Source organism: Ostrinia nubilalis, chromosome 11 (assembly GCF_963855985.1).
Source record: "Ostrinia nubilalis chromosome 11, ilOstNubi1.1, whole genome shotgun sequence".
Taxonomy (NCBI): domain Eukaryota; kingdom Metazoa; phylum Arthropoda; class Insecta; order Lepidoptera; family Crambidae; genus Ostrinia; species Ostrinia nubilalis.
Window position 1 is genome coordinate 14,974,758 of NC_087098.1, and position 26,511 is coordinate 15,001,268.

Below are 26,511 nucleotides of genomic sequence, written 5' to 3' on the forward strand. Positions count from 1 at the left end.
CAACCATCAGGAAGACCACTTTTCGATAGGGTAAGTCCTTTACGCGGTATAACTGGAAAACCGAAAAAGCGCCCCTTTCGGGGGCCCCCACCACTTAAGCACAACTCCGTCGAAGTCGAAAACTTAGGAGAGTCTTAATGGGCAACCAATGAAGCCATTAAAGCAAAAAAATCTTTTGTAGGAATTATTTCCGATTTAAAAGCTAATTCTACTGGACTACTTATCGCTCGCGCGTAATTATATTGCTGTCGAGACTGTGCGACGGGCGCCCGCAGTGAGTGTGCAACGCGATAGCAATATAATTACGCGCGAGCGATAAGGATGGGTAGCTTGGGGTCATTGGACAAAATTCTACGTGCTCACGGACCAGACTTATAGACTGAAGACATTTCGTAGCTTCAAAACTCACATGACTGACATTTGATTGGTTTATTATGCACTCGACGGGCGTGATTTGGATGACGTCACACGCGTAATTATGAAGTCACTCACACGACTGGTGGAGTTTATTGTCGTATCGTCCACGGGGGTGACACAGGGCGCCGGCGTCACGCACGGGGCGCGGTGCGCGCGCGCGTCGCGTATTATTTCCTGGCGGGCGGCTTCCGCGGCGTACGGCTGCTTTTGCCCGTTGACGTGGACGGCGTCGGCACTATTGGCGATGCTTTGTTCTCTGTGGAACATTTGAACAATATGTTAAATGCATTGAATTAAACAATAAAGATACATTCTTCAAACGAAGCCACATTTTGTGACAGTTATTTAGAATTTTTAATTCTTTTTGAATTTTTTTAAAGTACTTTTTGCACCGCAAAGCGATCGCAAAATTGAACATGTCACGGAGGTTACTTTGTTTAGGATAAATAACATAAATTAAGAAGGCCACAGAAGTGACAAACTTTCGTGGCATTGGATATAGAGTTAGGGACATTTTCCCAGCAGTGGTAAATCGAATATTTAATAATAAAAAGTCGTCGTCGTCGTCGTTTCAGCCAAATGACGTCCACTGCTGGACAAAGGCCTCCCCCAAGGTTTTCCATAATGAAAGGTCCTGCGCTGCCTGCATCCAGGCTCTTCCCGCGACCTTCACCAGATCGTCGGTCCACCTAGTAGGAGGCCTGCCCACGCTACGTCTTCAAGCCCGTAAATAAAAAGTCGCAAGAGATAAAATGTTTTTTGCTTTTTTAACATATCGATTGTTCCGTTGTGCATTATTTATTCATCACATCAGGGGCTCAAGGCTGTGACGTCAAGCAAATCATTGTATGTACCTTTAGCTGCGCTCCTTCTGCCCTTGCGCAGCGGCGTGGCGGGCTCGCTGGGCGGCTTGGCAGCGCGCTTGGGCGGCGTAGCCTTGGGCTTAGCCTTTTCCGTCACCGCTGTGGCCGTCTGTGGAAGTGACTGCTGGTCATACAGTGCGGTACGGCACGGTTGTGGTGTGACGATAAGTGAGCATTATCAAGGCAATGTTTAATGTGAGTTGCGTATTAGAGAGGCAGAAAACGCGATTCAATTACAAGCAGAATTGGAGGATTTGAGCACGTGGATTTCAGAATCTATGAGCCAGTTCCTGATTTGAGATTTTTAGTTTGTGCAAGTTCATCCAATACGCAAGCATGATCATTATTGAAAACTTCATAGTTAAGTAGAAAAATAGCACGCTCAAGTTAAAAATCTCTTCTGTAATTAATTTATTTTTGTCAATTTTATTGAAAATCAAAATATCTTTATTCAATAAAAAAAAACTGTAATTTCTAAGTGTTAACCAACAGACGACTCAAGTCAGTAGTAAACGCAATGTACTCTGATAAAGTTAAAAGCAATGCCTTAAAATAGTCACTTATCATCAAAACATTCAAACACCAAACATTTATTCTAACAGGGACTTTTCATCTCAGTTTATCAAGTAACTGTTAAATTCTTTGAATAATATTTTCATTAAATTACTATTTAACCAACATTATTTCAATACTTTTCTCCATATAACCATAATAAACAATAAAATTTAATAAATTCAACACCAAAAATATTTCATGCAATATAGCATGCATAAAAAGATATTTAAATTGATAATATTGCAAATAATCGAAGAAATAAGGCTAAAAAATAAAAAAATTGGAAAGAAATGTAAAATCGAACACAAAAAGCAAGTAATGAGAATGAATGAAGATGAGATATGACGTGAAGTAGTTATTTTGAGACCTAATAGAGAAGACAAGTTATATCTAATAACATTTCGTAAATTCGTAGTAGGCTGTCTTCATGTAAATTTGTTTATTACTTGGTAGCTACTTTTGACTCAAGTATTAAATAAACACCTAAAAAAATATTACAAATTACAACCATTTCTGCCTATACTATGTTTTCATGTGTAACATGAAGATACAATTTTAATATGGTTGTTCACAAAATAAATAAATACAGTGTTCATGAATAAATTATGTAGCAATATTGCATATTTATACTGTGTAAATAAATTAACTTGGGCTCAATACTTTATCAAATTAGTAATTAGCCTACTACGTTTTCACTCTAAAGTTGGGGTTAGATGTGACAATTGATTGATAAAATCATGCAAGACACTATTAAATAAATTGATCCAGCAGGGCTGTAGGAAACATGCATGACAAATTATGGTTTCCTTCCACCGATATCAGTAAATAAATCTAAGTTGAGAACCCTAACTGCCTCATAATTTCTTAATGGAATCTGCGTGTTGTATGACTGCGAATAATAAAAAAATAATACCTTGACCCAATCAAAATAAGGTTGAAGATTGTATACTGAAACTTTTAAGTTGCATAATATTCAATATACAACAATATTCGGGCATGCACACCGATATTGTAACAATACATAAAATAATACACAGTCAATCTCTCATTCAACTCATTCAAAACAATTTAAATAAAAATCTTTCATGAAACAAAGACAATCTACGCATTTGTCTGTTTATTTTTAACCATTTATAAGGAATTTACTAAAGTTATTCAACGTTACTAGCAGTTTCTTCATAATAACGAAGTTTTTAAAAAATTAAAAATTACATCTTGAAAAGATTTTCTTTTAAAATAATATCAATATTGTTGGCATTCCTGAATTATTTCAAGGTCTAAAGAGATCATAAGTTAATATGATTGAGTTAAAATGGTTCCATTTTCTTGTATCAATCAAATTGTAATACTAAACATGATGGTACAAAGGTAATTGCCAAAACCAGTAATTATAAAAAACCAAAACAGTAGGTTCATCACAATTTAGGTGTCCTTATCGCTATAACAGCAATGTTAACAGCATTTTGTTGTGTTCCGGCAGTTAGAGGTAAGATAGCCAGTTCCTCCGTGGTTGAGGATTCCGGGTGAAGCTCGCTTCCACCTTAGGTCTGATCATCACCTACCATCAGGTGAGATACAGGTCAAGAGGTTCCGCGTTGTGTCTTAAAAAAAAATAGAACAACTCAGTGTGTTATATTTTCGAATCGTAAAAAGAAACTGCTAGCACAAATTACAAAATCGGCAATGAAAGAAAACATCAAAACGAAATAAACAGACATATAGCCGTCCCGCTCGCGCTGCAAGCGTGCGCGAACGAGACGGCGCACGCACACCTTACTCACTCTCGGACATGAATGTAAATGGCAGATGATTGCGGATACGTACATTTCTATATATCCGTTGTACTATGCCTACCTTGCTAGTGGCCGCCACTGAGGGCGTACTACCTGACGCTTTCCGCTTATTGTTTGGCGTTTTGGGCGGGCTCGGCTTCGCTTTGCGAACGCTTTTCGGGCTACGCTTTGGCGTCGTCCGAGCCTTTTTGGCGGGCGATGCCGCTTCCGTCTGCAAGAAATGGACACGATCAAGTGTTGTACAGTGGGCTGAGTGCTCACTAGTGAGCGCGTTTAAAAAATGTATGAAAATTTTAGCTTTTGAACGTTTCCCGCTAGGGGCGCTGTACAATCCGTCATACATTGTTATTTTTGTCGCGCTGTCCGTCATACATTGTCGTTTGATGTAAACTCACACTAGGCCCTCAGACCACAGCTGATCAGGCTAATAATTCATATTCAAATAGTTTATCCAGTACATAGGCCCTTACCAGGGCACTTATACACGTCCCAAATATAGCTTGCCCTACCACAACTTCGGGACAACATATGGGCTGGTGATGAGAAGTGGCGGAAGAATATAAATATAAATATCTTTGGACAATCTCACACAGCGCCATCTAGCCCCAAAGTAAGCAATTAATATGCTTGTGTTATGGGTGCTAGCTTAACGGATATACTACTTATATACTTTTTTTTAAATACATACATATTATACATAGTAACACCCAGACCCGTCACAAAAATTAAAATTCATCATTTCAATTTCTGCCCGGCCGGGAATCGAACCCGGGGCCTCTCGGCATAGTAGTCCGTTCTGAACCACTACACCAAACGGCCGACGGAAGAAACTCAGTCACATTTGTCAGCCTCTCTTAATTTATAGCGTACATGACACGCAATAAGTGCGAGCTAGGCAGGTAAAATCCACGCATTCTTGTTATTTAAATAATCGTTTACTTTATAGTATCCTTTTTTCATAAGGATTTTTTAAACCTGTACTTTGTAATACGTTTTTGTTGCAAAACTGTCTTTCATATAAGCATAGAAGACGCCTAGCTTGATGTTTCGTTCGTCTGCACAGATTTAAACACTGGCGTCTTAAATTATTAAGTATTTGAACACCATGGGTACCTATTTCAAGCGCCTGCTAATCACTCATAGATTATTGAAAAGTAATCTGCTGCAGGGGTTAATTACAATGGGGTCCATTTTTTCAAGGAAAATGTAGTCTAAATCTAATGCGCTGTTTACAGTACACCAATGTGACATTATACAGATCGCATTGGTTTTGAAAGTCAAATCAATTTATCCCGGAATAGCCTGTCACAATAGGCATTTATCAGAATTCGTGCGTCATGTTTTCGTATGCAGCGGCTTTGTTTAGCATAATCCATCGAAAGTGACATTGTATAGATGAATTTATGAATAGTTCAGGTTTGTGACGTACGAATTAAATGAACACACGTGTTTCCACTACCTAGACCTCCTATGCATTTCCACACAGTACACACGCCTTTAAACGGGAAATGAGAAATACCCTGCACTAAGTTCTCAAGCTGAACTCTGCAAATTAAACTATTCAAGTTTTTGAAACGATTTCGGAATAATTGCGTTAGTATGTCACTTTGTTTAGGGACGCCTAGAGGCAACGATATGAGTATGTATAAGCTTAGGCGCAGACCACCGACTTTTAGTCGGCCGATGGTTGGGCCCGACATATAATGTGCGCACTTTCATTCATACTGATTAACAGCCCGACCTGACTACACTCGACATCAAATAAATCGCACCTCCCGCGACAAGCATTTTCAAACGTATGCATCCCCACTTCCCACCAATATTGGTACCATTTAAAAGCCTAGTTCTAACCTTCATTTCATTAAAGGAAAGGTTTTTACCCCAAAACCGTGTCTTTAGAAGGATCCAGAGTCACTTCTTCAAAAAATAGGTAGTTACGCTAGAGCCAACTTTTATGGCTATAAAACTGTTAAGTTGGGTTTAATTGCTATTCATCTGTTAAAGAGGACACGTGAGATCATTATTTGGTTTTATAACCATAAAAATTGGTCTAGTTGAGGTATTTTTTCAAGTCACATTTATGGTATACTAGCTTTCCGCCCGCGGCTTCGCCCGCGTGGAATTTTGTCTGTCACAGAAAAACTTTATCGCGCGCGTCCCTGTTTCAAAAACCGGGATAAAAACTATCCTATGTTCTTTCCCGGGACTCAAACTATCTCTATGCCAAATTTCATCAAAATCGGTTGCGAGGTTTAAGCGGGAAAGCGTAACAGACAGACAGACAGACAGACAGACAGACAGACAGACAGACAGACAGACAGACAGACAGAGTTACTTTCGCATTTATAATATTAGTTGGGATGTTAATCATTTATTAAGAAATTAAATGTGTTTTTCTTTAAGGATATTTATTGGGCTTTCAAATAACACCAATATTGTTGGGGCACCATGATTGTGTCAGAAGAAAATCGTTAAAGTTCGCGTCGCGGAAGGTGCGGTTTATTTGATGTTGAGTATATTATCGGCCAACTAAAAGTCGGTGGTCTGCGCCTAGGCTTAGTATGAAAAACCTTGCCTCTAGTACTCGGCATTTTGTGAATATTATGTGAATGTGTGTAAGTTTGAAAAACTGCCCCAATGTGTCCGAAGCATCGACGCGAGGCTGCAAATGTGTTCAAAAACCCTGTTTCAGTGTGAGCGAGATAAGCGATGGCAAATGACAGTGGCGTAACTATAGGGTGGCGGGGCTGGCAAAATGCCACGGGCCCCCGACCTGAGGTGGCCCCGGCCCAAGACCTAGATACGCCAAGGGCCCCATGCACAGAATAGACATGTTGACACCACCAATCAATTGATGTACTTTTTAAACCTGTCAAAACGAAACTCTCCCATAGATATTGTATGGCACTACAAGCAAGTGACGTCACTATTTTGTCAACACAATTATACTACTTTTTTCAATTACAATGCGACCAAAAATCGTAATTTACAGGTTGTGATTTCGAATTATTGGAGAATGGTGTCAAATTGTCCATTTGCCACGCGCCTCAGATGGTATAGTTACGCCACTGACAAACGATGTGAATATGTTATGTTTAAGTAGAAAAATCCCCCAATGAATATGCGTGGATGGTGTAGGTCTGAAACCCCTAGGTCTCGGTGTGAGCGAGACAAGTGATCGCCTAACTGCCCAAGTGCGAGCGAGACAACTGACCTGAGTTTCGGGAGCGGCGCGGGCGCGCGGCGAGGCGTGGCGGCCTCGCTTGCGGCCTTTCTCTAGTTGAGACTCGTCCGTGTACAGCGACAAGTCCACTGCAAGCGGATATAAGCTTTAATAAATTATAGGATAGAGGCGACAATCGCGCGTGTGCAGCGACGAGGCTCTTACGTAATAAATGAATGGCCCCTTAGAACACAGCCATAGAGGCGACGAGCGCCCAGTGGTATTGTCATAAGTCATGGCAAATAGACTTTCATAATGCGCCCGGTAAGACTTCAATGAGGGCTATCGTTTTTATACTGAACAGTTGGCACCCTTGGCGTTTACCAGGACCTTACTCTACAGTGGCGCCATCTTGGTGAGTGCAAATACGATAGTCATCCTACCACTTAAGCGCTCACAAGTTGGCGCCACTGTCTTCGCTACTAGCAAGTGACAGGACCTTACTCTACAGTTGCGCTAACTGGTGAGCGCTAAAACGATAGCCCTCATTGTTTAAAGGCATACAGTGGATGGGTTCTAGTTTTCGTGCACATGTATGGCCTTGAGGTGCCTCAAAATAAATAAAACTACCACAGATAGGTATGGCGACCACGGACCAGAAAAAGTATTGCGGTGGAGATATTTGAGAGAGGACTTTGTCCAGCAGTGAACATTATTGGAACCATACAATGTTTGAAATGCATAGACTAGATAAAATATTTACAAAATGTCCTAAATTGCTGTCCAAACACCGCGACATGGTGCCCAGAATGCTAGCTGCATTTCCGCGCTGAATGGCCAAACTGATTTGTTGGCCAAGAAATGCGCCAGCTCTCCTATCGCCTATACAGTCTATAAGCCGCTTGGCTAATAAACATTATTTGGTTTAGACGACTACTACAAATACTCACGCCCGTCAGGATGTTCCTCGGTGACCTCCATGTTGTTCCCGCCGCTTTGTTCCGCCTTGAGCGCGCGGTCGAGGATGGACTTGCCGCGCCGCCGTCCGAAACTATTAGAAAGAGCCTAAAATTGCTGTAAAAACACTACAAATAAGACACTCACGCCCGTCAGGATGTTCCTCGGTGACCTCCATGTTGTTCCCGCCGCTTTGTTCCGCCTTGAGCGCGCGGTCGAGGATGGACTTGCCGCGCCGCCGTCCGAAACTATTAGAAAGAGCCTAAAATTGCTGTAAAAACACTACAAATAAGACACTCACGCCCGTCAGGATGTTCCTCGGTGACCTCCATGTTGTTCCCGCCGCTTTGTTCCGCCTTGAGCGCGCGGTCGAGGATGGACTTGGCGCGCGCCTGCTCGCCCGGCTTGAGAAGATACGCGCCGCCGTCCGAAACTAATAGAAAGAGCCTAAAATTGCTCTAAAAACACTACAAATAAGACACTCACGCCCGTCAGGATGTTCCTCGGTGACCTCCATGTTGTTCCCGCCGCTTTGTTCCGCCTTGAGCGCGCGGTCGAGGATGGACTTGCCGCGCCGCCGTCCGAAACTATTAGAAAGAGCCTAAAATAGCCCTAAAACACTACAAATAAGACACTCACGCCCGTCAGGATGTTCCTCGGTGACCTCCATGTTGTTCCCGCCGCTTTGTTCCGCCTTGAGCGCGCGGTCGAGGATGGACTTGCCGCGCCGCCGTCCGAAACTATTAGAAAGAGCCTAAAATTGCTCTAAAAACACTACAAATAAGACACTCACGCCCGTCAGGATGTTCCTCGGTGACCTCCATGTTGTTCCCGCCGCTTTGTTCCGCCTTGAGCGCGCGGTCGAGGATGGACTTGCCGCGCCGCCGTCCGAAACTATTAGAAAGAGCCTAAAATTGCTCTAAAAACACTACAAATAAGACACTCACGCCCGTCAGGATGTTCCTCGGTGACCTCCATGTTGTTCCCGCCGCTTTGTTCCGCCTTGAGCGCGCGGTCGAGGATGGACTTGCTGCGCCGCCGTCCGAAACTATTAGAAAGAGCCTAAAATTGTCCTAAAACACTACAAATAAGACACTCACGCCCGTCAGGATGTTCCTCGGTGACCTCCATATTGTTCCCGCCGCTTTGTTCCGCCTTGAGCGCGCGGTCGAGGATGGACTTGCCGCGCCGCCGTCCGAAACTATTAGAAAGAGCCTAAAATTGTCCTAAAACACTACAAATAAGACACTCACGCCCGTCAGGATGTTCCTCGGTGACCTCCATGTTGTTCCCGCCGCTTTGTTCCGCCTTGAGCGCGCGGTCGAGGATGGACTTGCCGCGCCGCCGTCCGAAACTATTAGAAAGGGCCTAAAATTTACCTAAAAACACTACAAATAAGACACTCACGCCCGTCAGGATGTTCCTCTGTGACCTCCATGTTGTTCCCGCCGCTTTGTTCCGCCTTGAGCGCGCGGTCGAGGATGGACTTGGCGCGCCGCCGTCCGAAACTATTAGAAAGAGCCTAAAATTGCCCTAAAACACTACAAATAAGACACTCACGCCCGTCAGGATGTTCCTCGGTGACCTCCATGTTGTTCCCGCCGCTTTGTTCCGCCTTGAGCGCGCGGTCGAGGATGGACTTGGCGCGCCGCCGTCCGAAACTATTAGAAAGAGCCTAAAATTGCCCTAAAACACTACAAATAAGACACTCACGCCCGTCAGGATGTTCCTCGGTGACCTCCATGTTGTTCCCGCCGCTTTGTTCCGCCTTGAGCGCGCGGTCGAGGATGGACTTGGCGCGCGCCTGTTCTCCTGGTTTGAGGAGTTGCGCGCCGCCGCCGCCAGGGGCGCGCTGTAGCGAAAGCGTGGTCAGCACGCATTCCATGTCTGTGGACAAGGGACACGTGAATGCAAGGCTCTAAACCGGTTTGAAAAATACCGTTATTGTTATGCTCTTTAACGGTTTTTGCATAAATTTCGATGAGCGAAAACGATATTCATTTCGTTCGTTCTATACCCGAAAAAAACCGGTCAAAGCCGCGCGGCCAGCGTCTTTCAAAAGCGGGTCTATTTTCACTACCAATGATGACAAAAAATATGTACACATGTCAGTGTAGATCGTTTTTGAGATTTTTTTAATTTTTTTATAGAATTTTTTTTTCTTCCAATTACTTATTGTAAAGAAAACGTAATAACTTTTAAACTAAGCGATATATCCTGATAAAATAAAAACAGTTATAATGCTAAATAACAGGCGATACTAAAAAAATACATAACATACACAAAAATGGCCAACAAATACTAAAAAATGATACTTATTGGAAAAAAATTGCTTTTAAATTCGTGTTTTTTTGGTTATTTCATAAATTTCTCCAAAAAATGCCCCAATAACCAGTGGTTTTTATTACTTTGTATTATTCTCTATCGTATTACCTTCGTAAAACCAAAAATCGCATGTCTCTATCCTTATCACAACGTTTGCAATGATCGTTTGAACAACGACAAAAATTGACCTCTTTTTTGTCGATAAAAATAGGTCTAGTTTCATCAATTTTCATAATAATATGTACACTTTAACGTGACACACTGTATTAGCGCTCAAGTATCTATCACGGAGCAAGGTTATGAACTGACCAGTGACGTCATAGAAGTCGGGCTTGTAGGTCTCTCCAGAAGCGTCGGCGGCCTTGTCCTGCGACAGCCAGCGGATCTTGATCTTGCGCGTGGTGCGGTAGACGTTCTGCATGGCCTGGCACACGTAGAAACCGCCCTCTGCGTTGCGCACCGCTAAGTATTCGTTCCTGGGAAATGGTATGGGAAATTAGAATAGGCTAGTTTCCTAAAAAAATTTTTTTAGTCCGTCATTTTAATATAAAAAATATTGAATTATCACTTCACGGGATTTATTGCAACAATATGGGCAGTCTGCCCGCGACCATGACTCGTGCAACCGAGCCGAAACGTCGGGAGGGTAAATATTTTATTTACCGTTAAAATAGATATTGTTGCAATAAATCCCGTGAAGTGATAATTTTATAGTAAAAATGCAACATAATAGTTTAAAATTCAAAATATACGTGTCCAATATTTTTTATAAAAAAATATTGGACACGTATATTTTGAATTGTCAATCAAACAAATAATTACAAAGTTATAGTGCGTTGAAGTTCCGCGGGACGTCACAAAGTGCTGCACTTTTACGCACTCACTGACGTCACGGGCCTTTCCTTTAGAACTTGGCACGCTTTATCTCTTTACATTTTCATTCGTTTTAAAAAGTGAAAAATACGTGTCGAGTAGTTCTTGATAGGCTAACTGACGGACTAATTAAAACTCTTGCTTTTTTACCCAGGAAACATCCCTATTGGGCGCTTGATAAACGCTTTTATCTAACAAACGTAGGTTGTTGAGATAACTTACGTTTTCACCATCAATCCCTATTTTTAAGTGACCCATATGAAAACAAAATGCCTGTTATGTGTTACCATAGGGGTCACTTAAAAATTGGGGATGGATGTTGAAAAATGGGCATTAGTTAACTTTAAAATCATCCTTATTTTAGTCAACTGGGTTGGCAGAAATGTAACGTCGTAGTTCGGAATTGCTATACAAAATATTTACCCCCTTACTAATAAAAAAATATAGAGATATCAAACAGTAGTTTAAAAAAACATTGACATACTAACCGTAACTTTAAACTAGTGTTCAACGCGCGTGTAACTTTTATTAGTAAGGGCGTTTGGTGCGTTATCTCGTTTCAAAGAAATGCCGGACAAAGGCTTCCCCCCAAGGATATCTAAACCGACCGATTCAGGTCATCGGTCCACCGAGTGGGTTCCTGCCTACACTGTTTTTCAGTCTGTAGTCACCGCTCGGGAACTTTGCTTCCCCAACGAGCCCATCAGTTCTACGAGCTATGTGGCTCTCATTACTTACTTGTAAAAGACGATCAGTTTGTCGTCGTTGGGTTTGGTGGGCGTCGAGCGGCCGGCCGACGCGGAAAGCTTGGTCGCCATCGCTAACTCAGGAGTGGGAGACTGGTATAGCTGCACCTTTAACAAACGGCTAAATTAGAGGAAGCGAAAATGGTCAAAACTAGTCAGGAACTGGTACACAAGGGACAAGAGGAAACGAGGTAGACCATTTAGACCACGGCTGCTGCACCTTATGTAAGGTTTGAAAATACGCACCAAATTCAAAAATACAGTCAAAGTACAGCAAAATCGTCAGTAATAGAAATGTAAATAAATAGTTAGCTGTCAGAAATGTAAGTGGCCCATCCATAACGACTGAATCCACCGTATGGCCTGACTCTTCAAAAGGTTGAGCAGCCTTGATTTAGACGGTGTATTGACATCAAAGCCGTAGCAGGCACATGGTCAAGAATAGCCAATGGTAGAGAAATGGCGGCAGTTAGAGGAGGCCTTTGTCAAATGAGTGACATGACGTCGTAGTCGATGCATGCATGAAAGCATTCAGGGTTATTGGAAATGTAATATTATCTGAATAAAAAAAGCTATTATTGTTATATAACAAAATGGTTGTAAGTAAGCTGTTCTGTGTTACATTTGCAGGGAAATTAACAAATTGATAAAATGAGGAGCCCAACGTCTCTAACTAACAATATCATACAAAGTATAAAGTTAAATCTGTTACATAAAGTGAGAGTATAGTATAGTTGATTTTCAAGATTTCAAAGCAAGAACTTTATTTATTTATTGGTGTTTACAGTGCAAGGAATGAATATAAATTCCTTTTTCCGTCTTCACAAATCAATACATAATTTATTTAACAGGTTTACAGACGTCATAGTTAAAGTTGAATGCATTGAAATTCAGATTACGAAAGTGTGACTCAGCTGAATAATGTGTAAATATTGCTAATATTGTGCTAATTTCTGGGCCATCACACATTTGACGTGTTCAATTTGGCTAGTTGCAGCCGTGCGTACGCGCATAAAGTGCACGCGCCACTCATCAAATGCGTGATTACTGAGGGCCGGCCTAGCACTGAGGTGTTAAATGGAAAATATGCACAAAATATAGCTATTACTATCATATTGTAAGGCTAACAATGTAACCATGGTTCGAAGGCAATAAATACATTTTTTATTTATTTATTTATTTATTTAACCATCTTTGATGACAATGAATCAAAATAGTCATCATCTCATCTCGTATTTGTTATTATCTCAAAATAGGATTGGTTATAAAATAAATATTATTGTCTTTACCTAACAAATTATCATTTGTTTTGGTACTGATAAGGTATACTGAATATGACGTCACCACACTCCAGGCAATATTGAGGGTATAAAAATGTATAAATAGATTTTTACAACAATGATTGTATCATACTTTAACTACATGTGCAAATTATTAATAACTACATATTATGAGGCCAGCATAAAAAATAGTGATGCAAGATATTAATAAATAAATAGTACAGACCTACAATTTTTGTGAGAATTAAGTCCCTGTGAAATATTAGTTGATCGCATAGGAAACAGGCTCTCATTACTAGAAATTGTGATATAGTAGCACCTGTATTTGACAATTTACAGATTTACTTTACTGATAGAAAATAATACTTATTAAATCATATTAAATCACACACTCACATAACTTGTTAAACTAGCTACATAATTTAGTTAGTGGTTTATGTAGTTGATTACGTAATTTTTAGTATTTGTATTTAATACATTAGTAAATGCTAACTGTAACAATAAAGTATGTTACCAAAATGTAAAAGTATTTTGTTGCAGTGCAATAAAACAATAAAATAATGCTTTTAAATAAATAAAATAAAATAATGATAAGTTATAATTTAGGCAATTACTGATTCTGCTGCTGCATTAGTGAGTGCATGAATATCTATATCCATGTGTAAATGTTACTCATTATGACTACCATTACTAATTTTATCATACTTTCTACAATGTCACATTATTTTGTTAATTACTGCAATTATCCTAATTTTTATTTGAATATGATGATGATATTTATATTACAGTGGTTATTTTTACCCAAATACACAAACATTTTCCATGATCTTTTTTATTATATTAATATGTGCATTGAAAGTGCCTTGCCAAGCTTAATGGGGTAGATACTATAAAAATACATTCTAGTTAAAAAAAAAATGTACAAACCTTAGTCCGATTCCTTTTTGTTCTCGGGTCAGGAGTAGAATCGTGTTCCATAGGTTTCTTCGCAGAGCTGGGGCCTTCACTGCCTTTACTTGGGGAGGCCTGCCTTCTCTTCCTCATGGGTGGGGTCACCGTAGCCAACTTCAACGTCGACTTTGGTGTCGCCTTCAACTCTGCTTTCGCTGGAGTCCTTGTCTCTGGCTTTTTCTCTTCAACTTTTTTCTCTTCAGCCTCAACTTTCTGAGGCTGCTCAACCTTCTGTGGCTTTTCAACAGGTTCTTCTTTTGGAGGGTCAGGTTTAACAGCCTCCTCTTTTTTCTCTTCTGTAGCATTCGCCTGCGGTTGTTTGGTCTTGTCCTCTTTAGGTACTTCTTTGCTTTCTTCCGTTTTAGTGGTACTTTCTACTTTTGCACTTTCTGCTACTGGAGCCTCCTGTTTGGTCGGTGCAGGTGCTTTCTCCACTTTTTCTTGTAGTTGACTGTCATTCGCTGACTCCGGTACGGGCTTGCTATCACTCTGTGTGGGTGCAACATCGGCCGTCGGCGCTGGCTTAGCTTCCGTCGGTTTCGCCGGCTTCTCCGTCGCTTCATTGGCGGTCGCTACTTTAGGTTGCACCGGACTTTCAGTCTGAGCGGGAAGATTGGCAGTTTCCGTTTTTTGGGGCGTATTCGGAGCACTGCTCGGTTTTTCGGGTGGCTTCGGTGTACTGGGTGACGTCTTAGCGATATCCTGTTTTTCTTTGTTCGTTTCTGGGTTTTGAGGTTTCAACGCGGCGGGTGCGTTCGCCCCTGATTTTGGAGACTCGATTCCGTTCGGTTGCCCAGTGGAGTCGGGCTCCTTCTTCTCGGGCGTTCGGGTCAACGCCAAAGGTTGTGAGCTGTTAGCTTTGTCCTGGACTAAGCTGAGCGGCGCGCTGGTGCTCGCGCTTTTGCTGGGGCTCGCGGCCATACTTGGGGGAGCGACGGAGTTCTGTGTGACGTGGGAGAGGTTGCCGTGGTGACTCATGTTCTGTGCCATCTGTGCCATGTTGGCGGAGACCGGGGCCATGGACGGCACGGCGTGCGGCAAGGGCGCGGGAGCAGGCGCGTGGTGAGTCAGGTTCTGTCCGACGAGGTTGTTGGTGCCGTGATGCAGCGAGTTCTGCGCGCCCTGCGGGAGCCCCACTGGGTGGTTGATGCTGGCCACGTTCCCCTTGGCAGGACTCGCTTGGCCGCCCGGCTGTGGTACCCCCGGTTGAGGCAGTACCGGCTTCAGAGCAGAATTCATATCAATCGCGTCCGACGGCACCCAAGCGCACGTTCATAAACTGAAAAATACAAAATTGCCGCCTTTAGGACTGTTGTTGTTGTCTGTCTATACGTTAAGTAACGCACTAAAATGTCTTTGACCCACAACAATAATTCATACATAATAAATGTATATGTACTGGCGTAAGAACGCGGAGGGAGATAACTCAGCCCGCCTGAGATGCGCTTTCTATAATTATCGATAGTAAACGTAATTTGGGAAAGTTACCACTTGGTGTCTCGGCGTCAAAAGTCCATCAAAAGAGTCCAGCGTAGCGGCGGTGGTAGAGATAGCCGCAAAAAATATGCGATGCTGTGGGCCAAGAAACTTCCGCAAGATAATACCACTCGTTGACGGAATCACAATGATGACACTTTTACGTAAACACTGTCAATAAATTCTTCACTTCACTAACGGTAAAGTATTTCCATGATTTATTCACTAGAAATCACGATTGTAGGCCCATTTCACTCTTGTAACAAGTACATAAAATAGGCACAGTAGTTTTTAGAGATGGCGTCGGCAGAACGCGCATGCGCCACCCTCTACGACTTCCCTCCAATCACACCGAATGACGAAACGAAGCCAAAACGAATTTCTCCGAATATTGCTAGCTCGTTTTCTCTCTAACACTTCATATAGTCCTGTCCTTGTCTGAAATAAAAAGGCGCGTTCTTAGGATCTTTTTTTTTTATTCAAAAATATTCTGACTTTACAAACAATTTTTTAAGTTTGAGGAACTTCTTGCATATTTATTAAAATAATAATAATAATGACTAGTTCGTAACTAAATCAATGATTTATAAAAGAATGATGTCATAATTTTCATTTCATTAACAAGTGTTTCTTTCTTGAACACGCATTGGAGACCCGGCTTGTAACAAAATTGTCTACTGAAAACATGGTTTCAATACACATTTTTGTTTGTATCAACAATTTTTTTGCTTTCCATACCAAGTGGAAACAAGTTTTGTGTAGACACTTTTGTTGTTGCTGACATGTTTTTGTTGATTGTATACTATACAAAAACGCGCCGGAAACCCGGTTAGATCGCGCTACAAGAGTTGAGTGGAGTTGAGGCACTTGAGAGTCGTCACTCGTCAGAGTAAATATATTCTTTGCACTTGAGGCACGGGTTGATCAACACAAGCAAAGATATTTTGTCTGACGCTTGTCGCGCTGACGTCATCATCATCAGTGTGTGTGAGTTGTTGGTGAGTACATTGTGTTCGCTTCGCCTCAACTTTCGTTACGCGATCTATAATAAGTAGTCTATGTCGCATTAAAAGCCGTTTTACTTGAAGAGGAAAGAAAGAAAATCACCTTTATTGGAATATGCCTTGGACTTATTCCTTTATAACTATTTAGGTATACGGTATACCACTACGAGATTATTTCTGCTGACTCCATGGTGAGTTAGATTTTTTAACTTTTGAAAGATTATTTTTGTTTTATACCCTTCTATTATAGAACTTTGCTTTTAATCCAACCATCTTCGATGACCTTCTTAATCGTTAATAACGTTATTTATTTTTATTATAACGGTAATAAATCTCCTTTGCTTTAAAATAGGAATATTTAAAAAAGTAACTGTCAATGTGTTAGAAAAAAAAATCGGTCTCCGTTCCGAGCAGAACCGTCGATTTTGCGAAATTGCAAAAAATAAATGAATTAACTCAATTAATTTACTGTGTATTGTCTTGCACAGCACTCTACGTTGATATTTATTTCCAAAGACCCAAAAAAATGGTAGGTATAAAGTAGATATAGTTTGTTGATACCAAGTTATGTGATGGCCACATTAAAATACATTTAAACATTTTCAGGATGTATTGTCACGTCCAGCGGAAGAATTTGGTAACGATGAAACATTGGAGCATTTGTGGGCCGCGAGAGCTATGGAGCACAGCGATATTTATTTCAACGTAGGCAACAATCAAAATATTTACTAATTTTTAAGGTTAAGTTCAACTACTTGCTTTTATTCACACAAGGGTTTGAATGGATTTCAGGTGCTTTGCTCTGTGGATACCAGATGGCTTAGATTGACGCCACACGACGACCTCATCTACACGCATTTCCGACAAGACTTCCCTGACCTGGATGTCTCCTACATAAAAGAAAACGAAATTAAAAATAATACAAACAAAGCAAAATGGAGAGTGTTCTGTGAAAAATTCAAGAGCATCGTCGAAGACTATAGTTTTGGGACTCTAATGAGGGCGGATGCTAAAGGAGATTACTCAGAGGAAAACACAATGTTGGTCCCTCGAGTCCAGTTTTATGCGATAGAGATAGCAAGGAACAGAGAAAGTCTGAACAATGAAGTGAAAAAACGATTCAAATGCGCATCCAAAGCTAACATGGAAGCTCAAGAACTGAAAGCAGAACTGGCAGCATAAGATATCCTTAGACCTTAATCATAACCAATGCATTATAGGATCTGTTGAAAAAAGTGAAATTATGAATGTGCCTTATACATTCTTTTCTCACTTATTCCCACTACATTTGTATATAAAAATACTCGCGATCATTAGAATTCACTTAGGAGCTCACTTACTAACTTAGATATTCCAATTGGAAGTCTGATGATAAATCAAAGCAATTTATTAGATAAGATTTGCCAACCCTTTGATGTAGGTAAATGTAAGACAAAATAGTAAGAGTAGCTTTTGTGTATGTATGATTCTTGAATGCAGAATAAAATGAATTCTGTTTGTTCATTATGCCTAAAATAAAAATGAATGAGGTGCTCAATTTCTCATGCATTTTAATGTACCTATCTAATAAATAATATCAGTATGTATAACATGTTGTTTTTTTTACAAAACACTTCTCAATTTGATGTGATAAATTTTTTTTGTTTGAAATGACTGTAAAAATTAGTATTTATGTACTTTACTACTTATTCCCAGTGGTGTCGCTCTATAAGCGCCAATAGCGAGGTCTCTAAATATGATCACAAGGTGCCACTGAAAGAATTCCCTTTACAGATTAGGCCTGATTTTTCAATCATTGGATAACTTTTAATACATACAAATCTTATCTGAATCACTGAAATAATTACGATTTACAATATTGATGACTTTTACACAACACTACCTACAAATGGCCCAATGTTCCCACGCGGCCGGCCGGCCCTGTGCCGCGGCATTGACCATACACACAACTATTGGTTTTGGTAAGATATTAAGAATTAAATGAGAGTACATAATAATTTATAACATATTTATTGGCAACAAAGTTTCATGCTGATTTTAATCATCTTCAATATTATCCAAAGGGTATTCCGTCATAATTAGTCCTCGAGACCACAAAGCATCTGCCACTTGGAGCCTATCAGCTTCACTGGGAGCCTCCAAGTTTTCTACACTCACATAGTCTGGGTAAGATTCAATCAAGGTTTCTATCGCTGGAGCTAGCTCGTCCTCAATTTCTATAAATGACAACTCATTTCCATGATACTCCAAAGAATTCTCAACATAGTAATACAGTCGGATACTTTCTTCTTCTTCTATCATTCTCAGTATATTCTTTCTCAGCAGCCTGATTTTTGTATCTAACCCAATTTCAATTCTATTTGTTACTACACCATCCTCAATCATGACATCGGAGTCGCCAAACACGGTGACAGCTTTTTCCAAATCGCTTAATACTGGAGGTAAGGCATCATACTGAAAGTTTTTATTCATTTGGTCTACAGCCTCATCAATTGGCAAGTGATCTTTGATTTTATCAAACAGAGTCTTTATTAAGTCCTCTATTTGTTTCCTTCGTGGTGTTTTGTTATTAGAGTTGACATAACCAAAGTTCTCATATAGATCTAATGGTAAACCTCTTCTTAGCTCTACATTTTCATTAATAGCAAGTTCTAGAGCTCCTGGAATGAGTCTTTCAAATAAGTCTGCCCATGAGTGCTTTTGGTACATACTGACAGTGACATGTAGAGAATGCTCGCCTTCAATTGTTACTCCCTGATGAATGTATCCCCGTGGAAAGTAGAGCATATCACCTGCCTCTAGTGTGACTTCTAGAATTGGTTCTCCTATTTCATTTTGATCGAAGTTCTTCGATGATACTCTTGGCAAAACTTCGTTTTCACTTCTAGGCTTGTAAACTCGCCAGTGCTTCTTACCTTCTGCTTGAAGGATGAATGCTTCAATATCATCATAGTGTGGAGCAAACCCTTGACTGTCTGGGGGTGTCAAGTAAGCATTCGCACCCACAAATGAATTAAAGTACTCTTGCATTGTAGCATTAAGCAAGTGCAGTTTTGGGATATAAGTTTGGGGGTTTAACAATCTAATACTGCAGCCATTTAGATAGAAATCCCACACTAAATGGGGGTGAGCTCTTCCTTCAGGATTGTGGGTCTCTCTCTTCTCATCAACATAAGAAGTGATATCAATATTTTTGGTAAATTGTATAGATTCATTCCTGAGCATATTATCTATGATTGGCGTTGAAATGATTTCTTTGTAATATGACGATTTATTTCTTGCTATATGTAGTGGCTTCTTTTCCCAAACTCTGTCCAGAAATTCTTTTGGGTTGTATGGTGCAATCATCCATTTGAATACTTTTAGTCCCTCTTCTATGCTGTCAGTTTGTACTGGTGTGAATTCCAAGTATCCTTCACTGGAGTGCGAACATGTCTCATCGGCAGACGCACCATTTTCATAGTATTGTGCAAAGTTGTGGATGGGAGCAGGTACCAATGTAGGAATGTCTTCACTCTCCGAATCTTCTTGCGTTCTTTTACTGACAATACTATTATTCTTAGTTACCTTATTTTCTTTAGATTTCTTAGACTTCTTCTTCTTATGGGATTTTTTCTTCACTATATTTTTCTGCTCTTTCATTCTCTTTTGTTGCCTTTTCACTTTCTGCGCTACTTCAATCATAAGACTGTCTGGTATATTTTTAGAAGAAGCCTTCGGTGAAACGATCACATTTTTCTTATTCTTACGATTAGTTTTCTTCTTTTCAACAAGACTAGGTTTCTTTTTATTATTTTTGTTATACATTGCAAAAGCCGATACAGGAGAATCCATTTTAGAGGTTATTTTATAATTTACGACTGTTATGAATTATTTTGTAATTGATTTCATTTGGAAATCACTTTACAGTAAACTTTATTTATTGGTTGATTACCAAATAATTAAAAGGTAGCACTTTGGGTAGCACTAAAACGAAATTGTAAACAACACGCTCATCGACAGGCACTTTGAGGTTATTTTTTTGCGTTTCGTTACACCAGTTACACCATGATGCATGTAAAATAAGCTAAACGTCGAATCAAAGTCGTAAAAAATATCTATAATAATAATTTTAACAAATTATACGTTCATTAATTAATTTATAATTCAAATCGAATTACTAAATAACAATTCTGTTGTAAAAATTGGATCATTGTGCTTCCTCGCCTTGTCCGGGGGAATGGGTGAGAGAGCTATTGCTGATTTCATCGTTTTAACAGGTTTTTTCGTCTGGCAACACTGGTTTCCCGCCCTTTTTCCTGCAACATAGACTACAAACCGCGCGAATCATCCCCTCCACCAAGTGTGGGCGCCCATCATGGCGGCCGTCCATCGCTCATTGCGTTGCTGAACTTCGCAGGATTAACAAGGTTAAGAGGAAGTCCTGTCAGTTTATTCAGAAAAAATATTCAACATGGACGCCTCATCGTCTGGTGATGCTGAAAGGAGCCGGAAGGGGCGAAGAAGACGGAGGGCACCATCAACAAGTTCCTCTTCTTCAAGTAGCTCGATAGAACGGGCTAATTGGCGGCATTCTGCAAAAAGAGCTAAGTACCACAATTCCGATACTTTATTAGAAAATTTGTGTAACCAAGTTGAAGTATTAACGAATTTTATGCATAATATTGTTCAAAACAACGAAATCCCAAGTCAATCAATTTTGCCGGGTGCTACAGATAGTACACCCACGGCCACCTTAGAAACAGAATTGCAAAATGAGGGTAGTAAAGAGTTTTGTTTAAAATCCTTGCAAACAACATTAAAAGAATCTGGTTTTGGTAAAACTGACCAGGATCGATTTGACATCATTAACTCATTGCAACTATTTGGGTCACCTGATTGGTTGAACATTAATTTCATTGATACACAAAAATCTTATTTATCTAAACCTGGTTTTGTCGAGTTGGAAACGAACGACGATTTGAAACCATACGATAAAAATAAATTTCTACCCTCATGTGAACGCACGTTCGCGGCTTTATCAAATGCCATACTTTTACAAAGAGGAATGTTGCAAAATAATGTTACTCAATTGTTGACTTGGGTGAAGGACTTGCAGTCCGTCTCCTATGATGAATTTAGTGCTAAAATCAAGGAATTATTTTGTGAGGATAAGGATTACAATGAAAGGACAATGGGCAAAATGGTACCCGGCTCCAATAGATATGTGTCTAGTATCGTTTGAAAGGTCTTACCAAGATGAACAACTTTTACTATGACCACCAGCCTCAGATCTGGTTGTGTACGAAGATATACATACTTTTTTGCAGAATGGTACCCGGCTCCAATAGTTATGTTTGTAGTGTCATTTGAAAGGTCTTACCAAGACGAACAACATTTACTATGGCCACCAGCCTCAGATCTGGTTGCGTTCGAAGATAAAGATACTTTTTGTGTAACCTAAGTATCATACAGTATGAAGGGGGACGCGCTCAGGGCAGGGCACCGACGAGATGGTCGGACGCGGTGAGGAAGACGGTGGGCGGAAGTTTGCATCGTGCGGTCCACACAGCTTATGACCGCAGTCTGTGGAGGAACACTATCTGTGGTCGCGATCCTCATCAGTGAGGGACCGAGGAAGAAGAAGAATAACTATCATACGTGTCCATCGTATGGTACTTAGGTTATGCGAGGCAGGAAGGGTTTACTGCTCCAGCATCCTTCCTTAACTCTATAATTATAGATGGGGATAATTGTGAAATATTTTTATTTAAAGAAGTACTACCCCTTTATTAATAAAAAGTTACACCTAGGAAGAACCTTGGATTAAAATGACATTTCCATACCAAATGACAATTTAAGCCAGAATTCAACTAGGGTGTAACTTTTATTAATAAAGGGGTTAAAGTTTTATTACTTCTTACGGGTTTTATTATGAGTTGCTAAAGCGAATAAACCCACAAGACCCAATAAGTCCACCCACAAGATGGACCGACGACCTCATAAAGGTAGCGGGAAGGCGCTGGATGCAGGCCGCCACCAACCGGCCATTGTGGAAATCATTGGGGGAGGCCTATGTTCAAATGGACGTCCTATGGCTAAATTGATCATGATGATGATGATGAAAGCGAATAAAGGGCTAATAGCTTGGGTAGTTCATCGTAGGTATAATCCTTTCCTTTTCAATGCTTCTTTTAGTTATATTAATAGATTGTATTCATAATACATACTCGTATACATGGATGATTGTGTTATACTTTCATTATAATACTTAGTGGAATTACTGCTTTCAAAACGTGAATTAGAACTGGCCCCATAGCAGACATTTTCCTACATCTAAAGGCCTTTTAAAATATATATTGGTTATGGCTATTGGAGCGGGTACCACTTTCCATACATTTGTGCCCATCATCCTTTCTAACAATATTATGCAAATTATTTGCGGAAAAAGAGCTTCAATCATTAACAATCGACGAACTGAACTTTTGAAATCGGTTTCAAATAACTTCACGGCTGATAAATTCAAACGGATCCCACCATCTCCGGAATTTTTATTTCAGCCGGATCAATTTAATTCTTTGCTAGAGAAAGAGGGTGGTCCTACAAAAGTTTTTCAAAAACCCCAACTTGCAAAAACAACTAATGTTTCCTTTAAAGGACAACCTCCAAAATTTGCTCCAAAGAATCAATATTTAACCTCCTTTCGAGGAAATACTAACGGACCATCAGTTCAGAGTTCAAAACAAGACTTGTCATCGCGAGGAAAACGAAAGTACTCTTATGACTCAAATAAAAAATCTAGTGGACGACGTCACGGCGGAGATTCCAAAAGACGTCGTTATGATTGACTCGAGAGTGTTTCAAGCAGGGCGCTTGAAACATTTTCTCGAGAGGTGGGTAGCTCTAAAAACTCCAAAGGTGATTTTGAATATGATTTCAAATTTTCGAATACCATTCGTAAAAAAGCCCCCGCTGATTATTCCAAATCTAAATTATTATCAGACTCCGGATACCCCACAAATGTGTATAGAAGTGCAAAAAATGATCGATTCGAACATAATCGAACCAGCTCAGGTGAGTCCCAGTTTTGTTTCACCGTTGTTCCTAATAGAGAAGACGGATCAATCATATCGACCAATTTTCAATTTAAAATGCCTAAACCATTATATTTCGGTAAAGAAATTTTATCTTGTGTCGCACTTCGAGATACCCAAATTCCTTCAACCAGGCGATTGGTTGACAAAAATCGACATGTCACAAGCTTACTTTCACGTGAATGTAGCTCAAAGTCATCGACGCTTCCTAAGATTGATTTTCAGGCAAAAACTATACCAGATGACATGTCTTCCATTCGGTATAGCATGCGCACCAAGATGTTTCGCAATGATAACAAATTTTTTAGCCCAAAAGCTAAGAGAAGTGGGAATGAGGGTAGTAGTATATTTGGACGATTTTTTGATTGTGAACCAGAGCCGAAGTCTGCTTCAGCAGCAGACCTCGGCTGCAGTACACTTACTTCAAGTGCTAGGTTGGATCCTAAATTTCGAAAAATCTATATTGTGCCCCACGCAGGACCTAGAGTTCTTAGGGATTCGATGGGACACAGCCTCAAATCGAAAATACCTTCCTCAGCAGAAGGTACTAAAACTTCGTGTGGAGTTTCAGCGACTCTTAACGAGGAAAACATGCTCATTGAGGGAAGCCCAATCGATACTAGGAAGGTTGAACTTCGCAAATTATGTAGTGGATCAAGGTCGTTTACACTGCCGCTTGTTTCAGAGTCACCTACGAACCCTACGCCAGGGACATCCAAAGCAACGACACAGCCTACCCAAGGAAGTAATAGAGGAGCTGCAATGGTGGCGTCGATCGGTGAGCGAACACTCATTAATTCACTTACCTCAGGTCACACATCACCTTGTAACCGATGCATCAGATCAGGGCTGGGGTGCCCTACTGAACGACACTCACCTGTCGGGTCAGTGGGCTCCTCATCAACAGCGCTGGCACAGCAACATCAAGGAATTGGTTGCCATCCAGAAGGCAATAGCAGCCTGTGCACACGACCTTCACGGTGCCTGTCTTTTGATCCAATCGGACAATACGACGGCGATGGCCTACTTACGCAACCAGGGTGGGACGAGATCTCCAATGCTAATGGCACAGACTCGAGAGGTATGTCAACTCATCCAGGACTTACAGATGGTAGTCATATGTCAACACCTACCGGGATGCTTCAACGGCATCGCGGACCGCATGTCTCGAGGGAAACCAATCCCGGAATGGCATCTCCTGCCAGAGGTAACTTCGGAACTATTTCGGACATTTGGTGTTCCACAGATAGACCTTTTCGCATCTTTTCGAGCGCACGTAGTTCAGCGCTACGTGTCGATGGACCCGTGGGACAAGAGAGCGGAGTTTCACAATGCCTTCAGCCGGCAGTGGAATTACAATCTAGGGTGGGTGTTTCCACCCCCGTCTCTCATACCACGAGTATTAATTCATCTGAACAGTTGCAGCGGCCTATACATAGTGATAGCACCAAAATGGCCGAAATCGTTTTGGAGACCAGACCTCCAGAACAGAGCCCTCAGCGGGCCAGTTCAAATTCAGAACCTGAGCGAGACGTTAGTGGACATGACCACAGGTTACTCACTTCCAAGGGTAGAGGACCTTATTCTGGTAGCATGGTTGATTGGAGCTGGGACTCTCTCCTCCAGAGTTGGACTGTAGAAGAAAAGGCTCTGCTGCTTAATGGTTGGCGTAAGTCTACGACGTTATCATATAAACCGGCGTGGAACCGCTGGGTGAAATGGTGCGCGGAGAATAATGTCACAGTGTCAACTCCCTTGGCTAAAGACCTGGCAAAGTTTCTAGCACATCTTCATTTGACAGAGAAATTGGCGCCTGCTACAATTCATTTGCACAAGTCGGTAATATCGACTATATGCGAACCTCATGTAGGCAAAAAATTAAGCGAGGACATCTTCGTAAGACAGGTACTAAAATCTATTACACTTACACGACCAAGAGTTAAAAAAGTGCCAATTTGGGATCCGCAGCTTGTAGTCCAGTGGCTTAAAGACAATAATCCAGAAGTTGTCTCTTTATTCGAGGCAAACCGACGCTGTGCAACGATTTTATTGCTTGTGTCAGGTAGACGTATTCATGATTTGACACTTTTAAACGTGTCTTCTGATCATTTGGAGCATGACGGCTCCAATATTATACTATGGCCAACTTTTGGCTCGAAGACTGACACCACCCGGCATCAGCAATCGGGGTGGAAGCTGATCCCCCACGAAAATCAAATGTTGGACCCAGTGTATTGGATACATAAGGTCATCGAATTATCAGCTACGAGAAGAGGCTCACTTCAGCAACTTTTTATTACAACCCAAGGTAAGGCGAAGCCTGCTTCCAGGACAGTAATTGCTAATTGGGTAAGAACTATTTTTAAGGCCGCAGGTATTGATGCTAGCCCAGGAAGCAGTAGATCAGCTGTTGCATCGCTCAATTGGCTTTGCAATGTTCCAATTGACAAAATTCTTAAAAAAGGTAATTGGAATCAGGCTTCGACCTTTCTTAAACATTATTGTAGGGAAATTAGAAATACTAGGTAATCAATTTATCAACATGTCAAATTTATTTTTACCTTTAGATGATTAGATAATGTTAATAACTAATAACCATAATAAATGAATATTTGCTTTTTTTATGAAGAGTTGAAATAAAGTTTAGTTTTCCTTATTTAATGTGTTATAATTTTGTACCTTAAACTAAATTAATTTACATACAGGGTGGAAACGATAAGTGATCTCACCCGATTATTTCTAAACTATACAAGATATCGAAAAACTGGTTACTGATCCTGAAAGTGCTTCACGAGCTCTTTCAAACGGTGCTAATAAACGATTACAGAATATAGAACTATCCGAAAATTCAATGTTTCCAGCTTCCATACATTTGGTAAAGTTACATAATTTTAAAAACTACACAAGATATCGTAAAACTGGTTACTGATCCTTAAAGTGCTTCACAAGCTCTATCCAACGGTATCAATATCAAGTTACAGAATAAACTGGATCTATCCTAAAATTCAATATTTCCGTCTTCCATACATTTAGTA

The 26,511-nt window shown here is 40.6% G+C and overlaps 3 protein-coding genes across 3 annotated transcripts; 1 reads left to right on the plus strand and 2 right to left on the minus strand.

The window, feature by feature from the left end:
• Positions 1–240: 240 nt before the first annotated feature.
• On the minus strand, positions 241–15,759 carry LOC135076318 (proteoglycan 4-like). Its single transcript, XM_063970801.1, has 9 exons — positions 15,412–15,759; positions 13,900–15,202; positions 11,685–11,800; positions 10,383–10,549; positions 9,462–9,635; positions 6,843–6,940; positions 3,690–3,839; positions 1,272–1,389; positions 241–673 (listed from the first exon to the last, which is right to left on the minus strand). The coding sequence occupies exons 2-9, from the start codon at positions 15,160–15,162 to the stop codon at positions 585–587; spliced, it is 2,175 nt and encodes a 724-aa protein (XP_063826871.1). The 5' UTR covers positions 15,163–15,202; positions 15,412–15,759; the 3' UTR covers positions 241–584.
• A 1,017-nt stretch (positions 15,760–16,776) lies between these two features.
• Positions 16,777–17,992, plus strand: LOC135075919 (protein PBDC1). The gene is made up of 3 exons (XM_063970370.1): positions 16,777–16,932; positions 17,010–17,108; positions 17,196–17,992. Exons 1-3 carry the CDS (start codon positions 16,930–16,932, stop codon positions 17,583–17,585), a joined length of 492 nt encoding a protein of 163 aa, XP_063826440.1. The 5' UTR covers positions 16,777–16,929; the 3' UTR covers positions 17,586–17,992.
• Positions 17,993–18,397: 405 nt separating this feature from the next.
• Positions 18,398–20,384, minus strand: LOC135075920 (bifunctional lysine-specific demethylase and histidyl-hydroxylase NO66). Its single transcript, XM_063970371.1, has one exon. It carries the CDS (start codon positions 20,235–20,237, stop codon positions 18,441–18,443), a length of 1,797 nt encoding a protein of 598 aa, XP_063826441.1. The 5' UTR covers positions 20,238–20,384; the 3' UTR covers positions 18,398–18,440.
• Positions 20,385–26,511: the final 6,127 nt, after the last annotated feature.

Excerpts from the sequence above, each read along its gene's own strand:
- LOC135076318 (XM_063970801.1), bottom strand. The coding sequence starts at position 15,162 with ATGAATTCTGCTCTGAAGCCGGTACTGCCTCAACCGGGGGTACCACAG. Across the intron at positions 10,550-11,684 it reads AAACTGATCGTCTTTTACAA|GAACGAATACTTAGCGGTGC; the intron begins GTAAGTAATGAG and ends ACCATTTCCCAG. Across the intron at positions 6,941-9,461 it reads CGAGGAACATCCTGACGGGC|TGGACTTGTCGCTGTACACG; the intron begins GTGAGTGTCTTA and ends ATCCGCTTGCAG.
- LOC135075919 (XM_063970370.1), top strand. Across the intron at positions 17,109-17,195 it reads ACAGCGATATTTATTTCAAC|GTGCTTTGCTCTGTGGATAC; the intron begins GTAGGCAACAAT and ends AATGGATTTCAG.
- LOC135075920 (XM_063970371.1), bottom strand. The coding sequence starts at position 20,237 with ATGGATTCTCCTGTATCGGCTTTTGCAATGTATAACAAAAATAATAAA.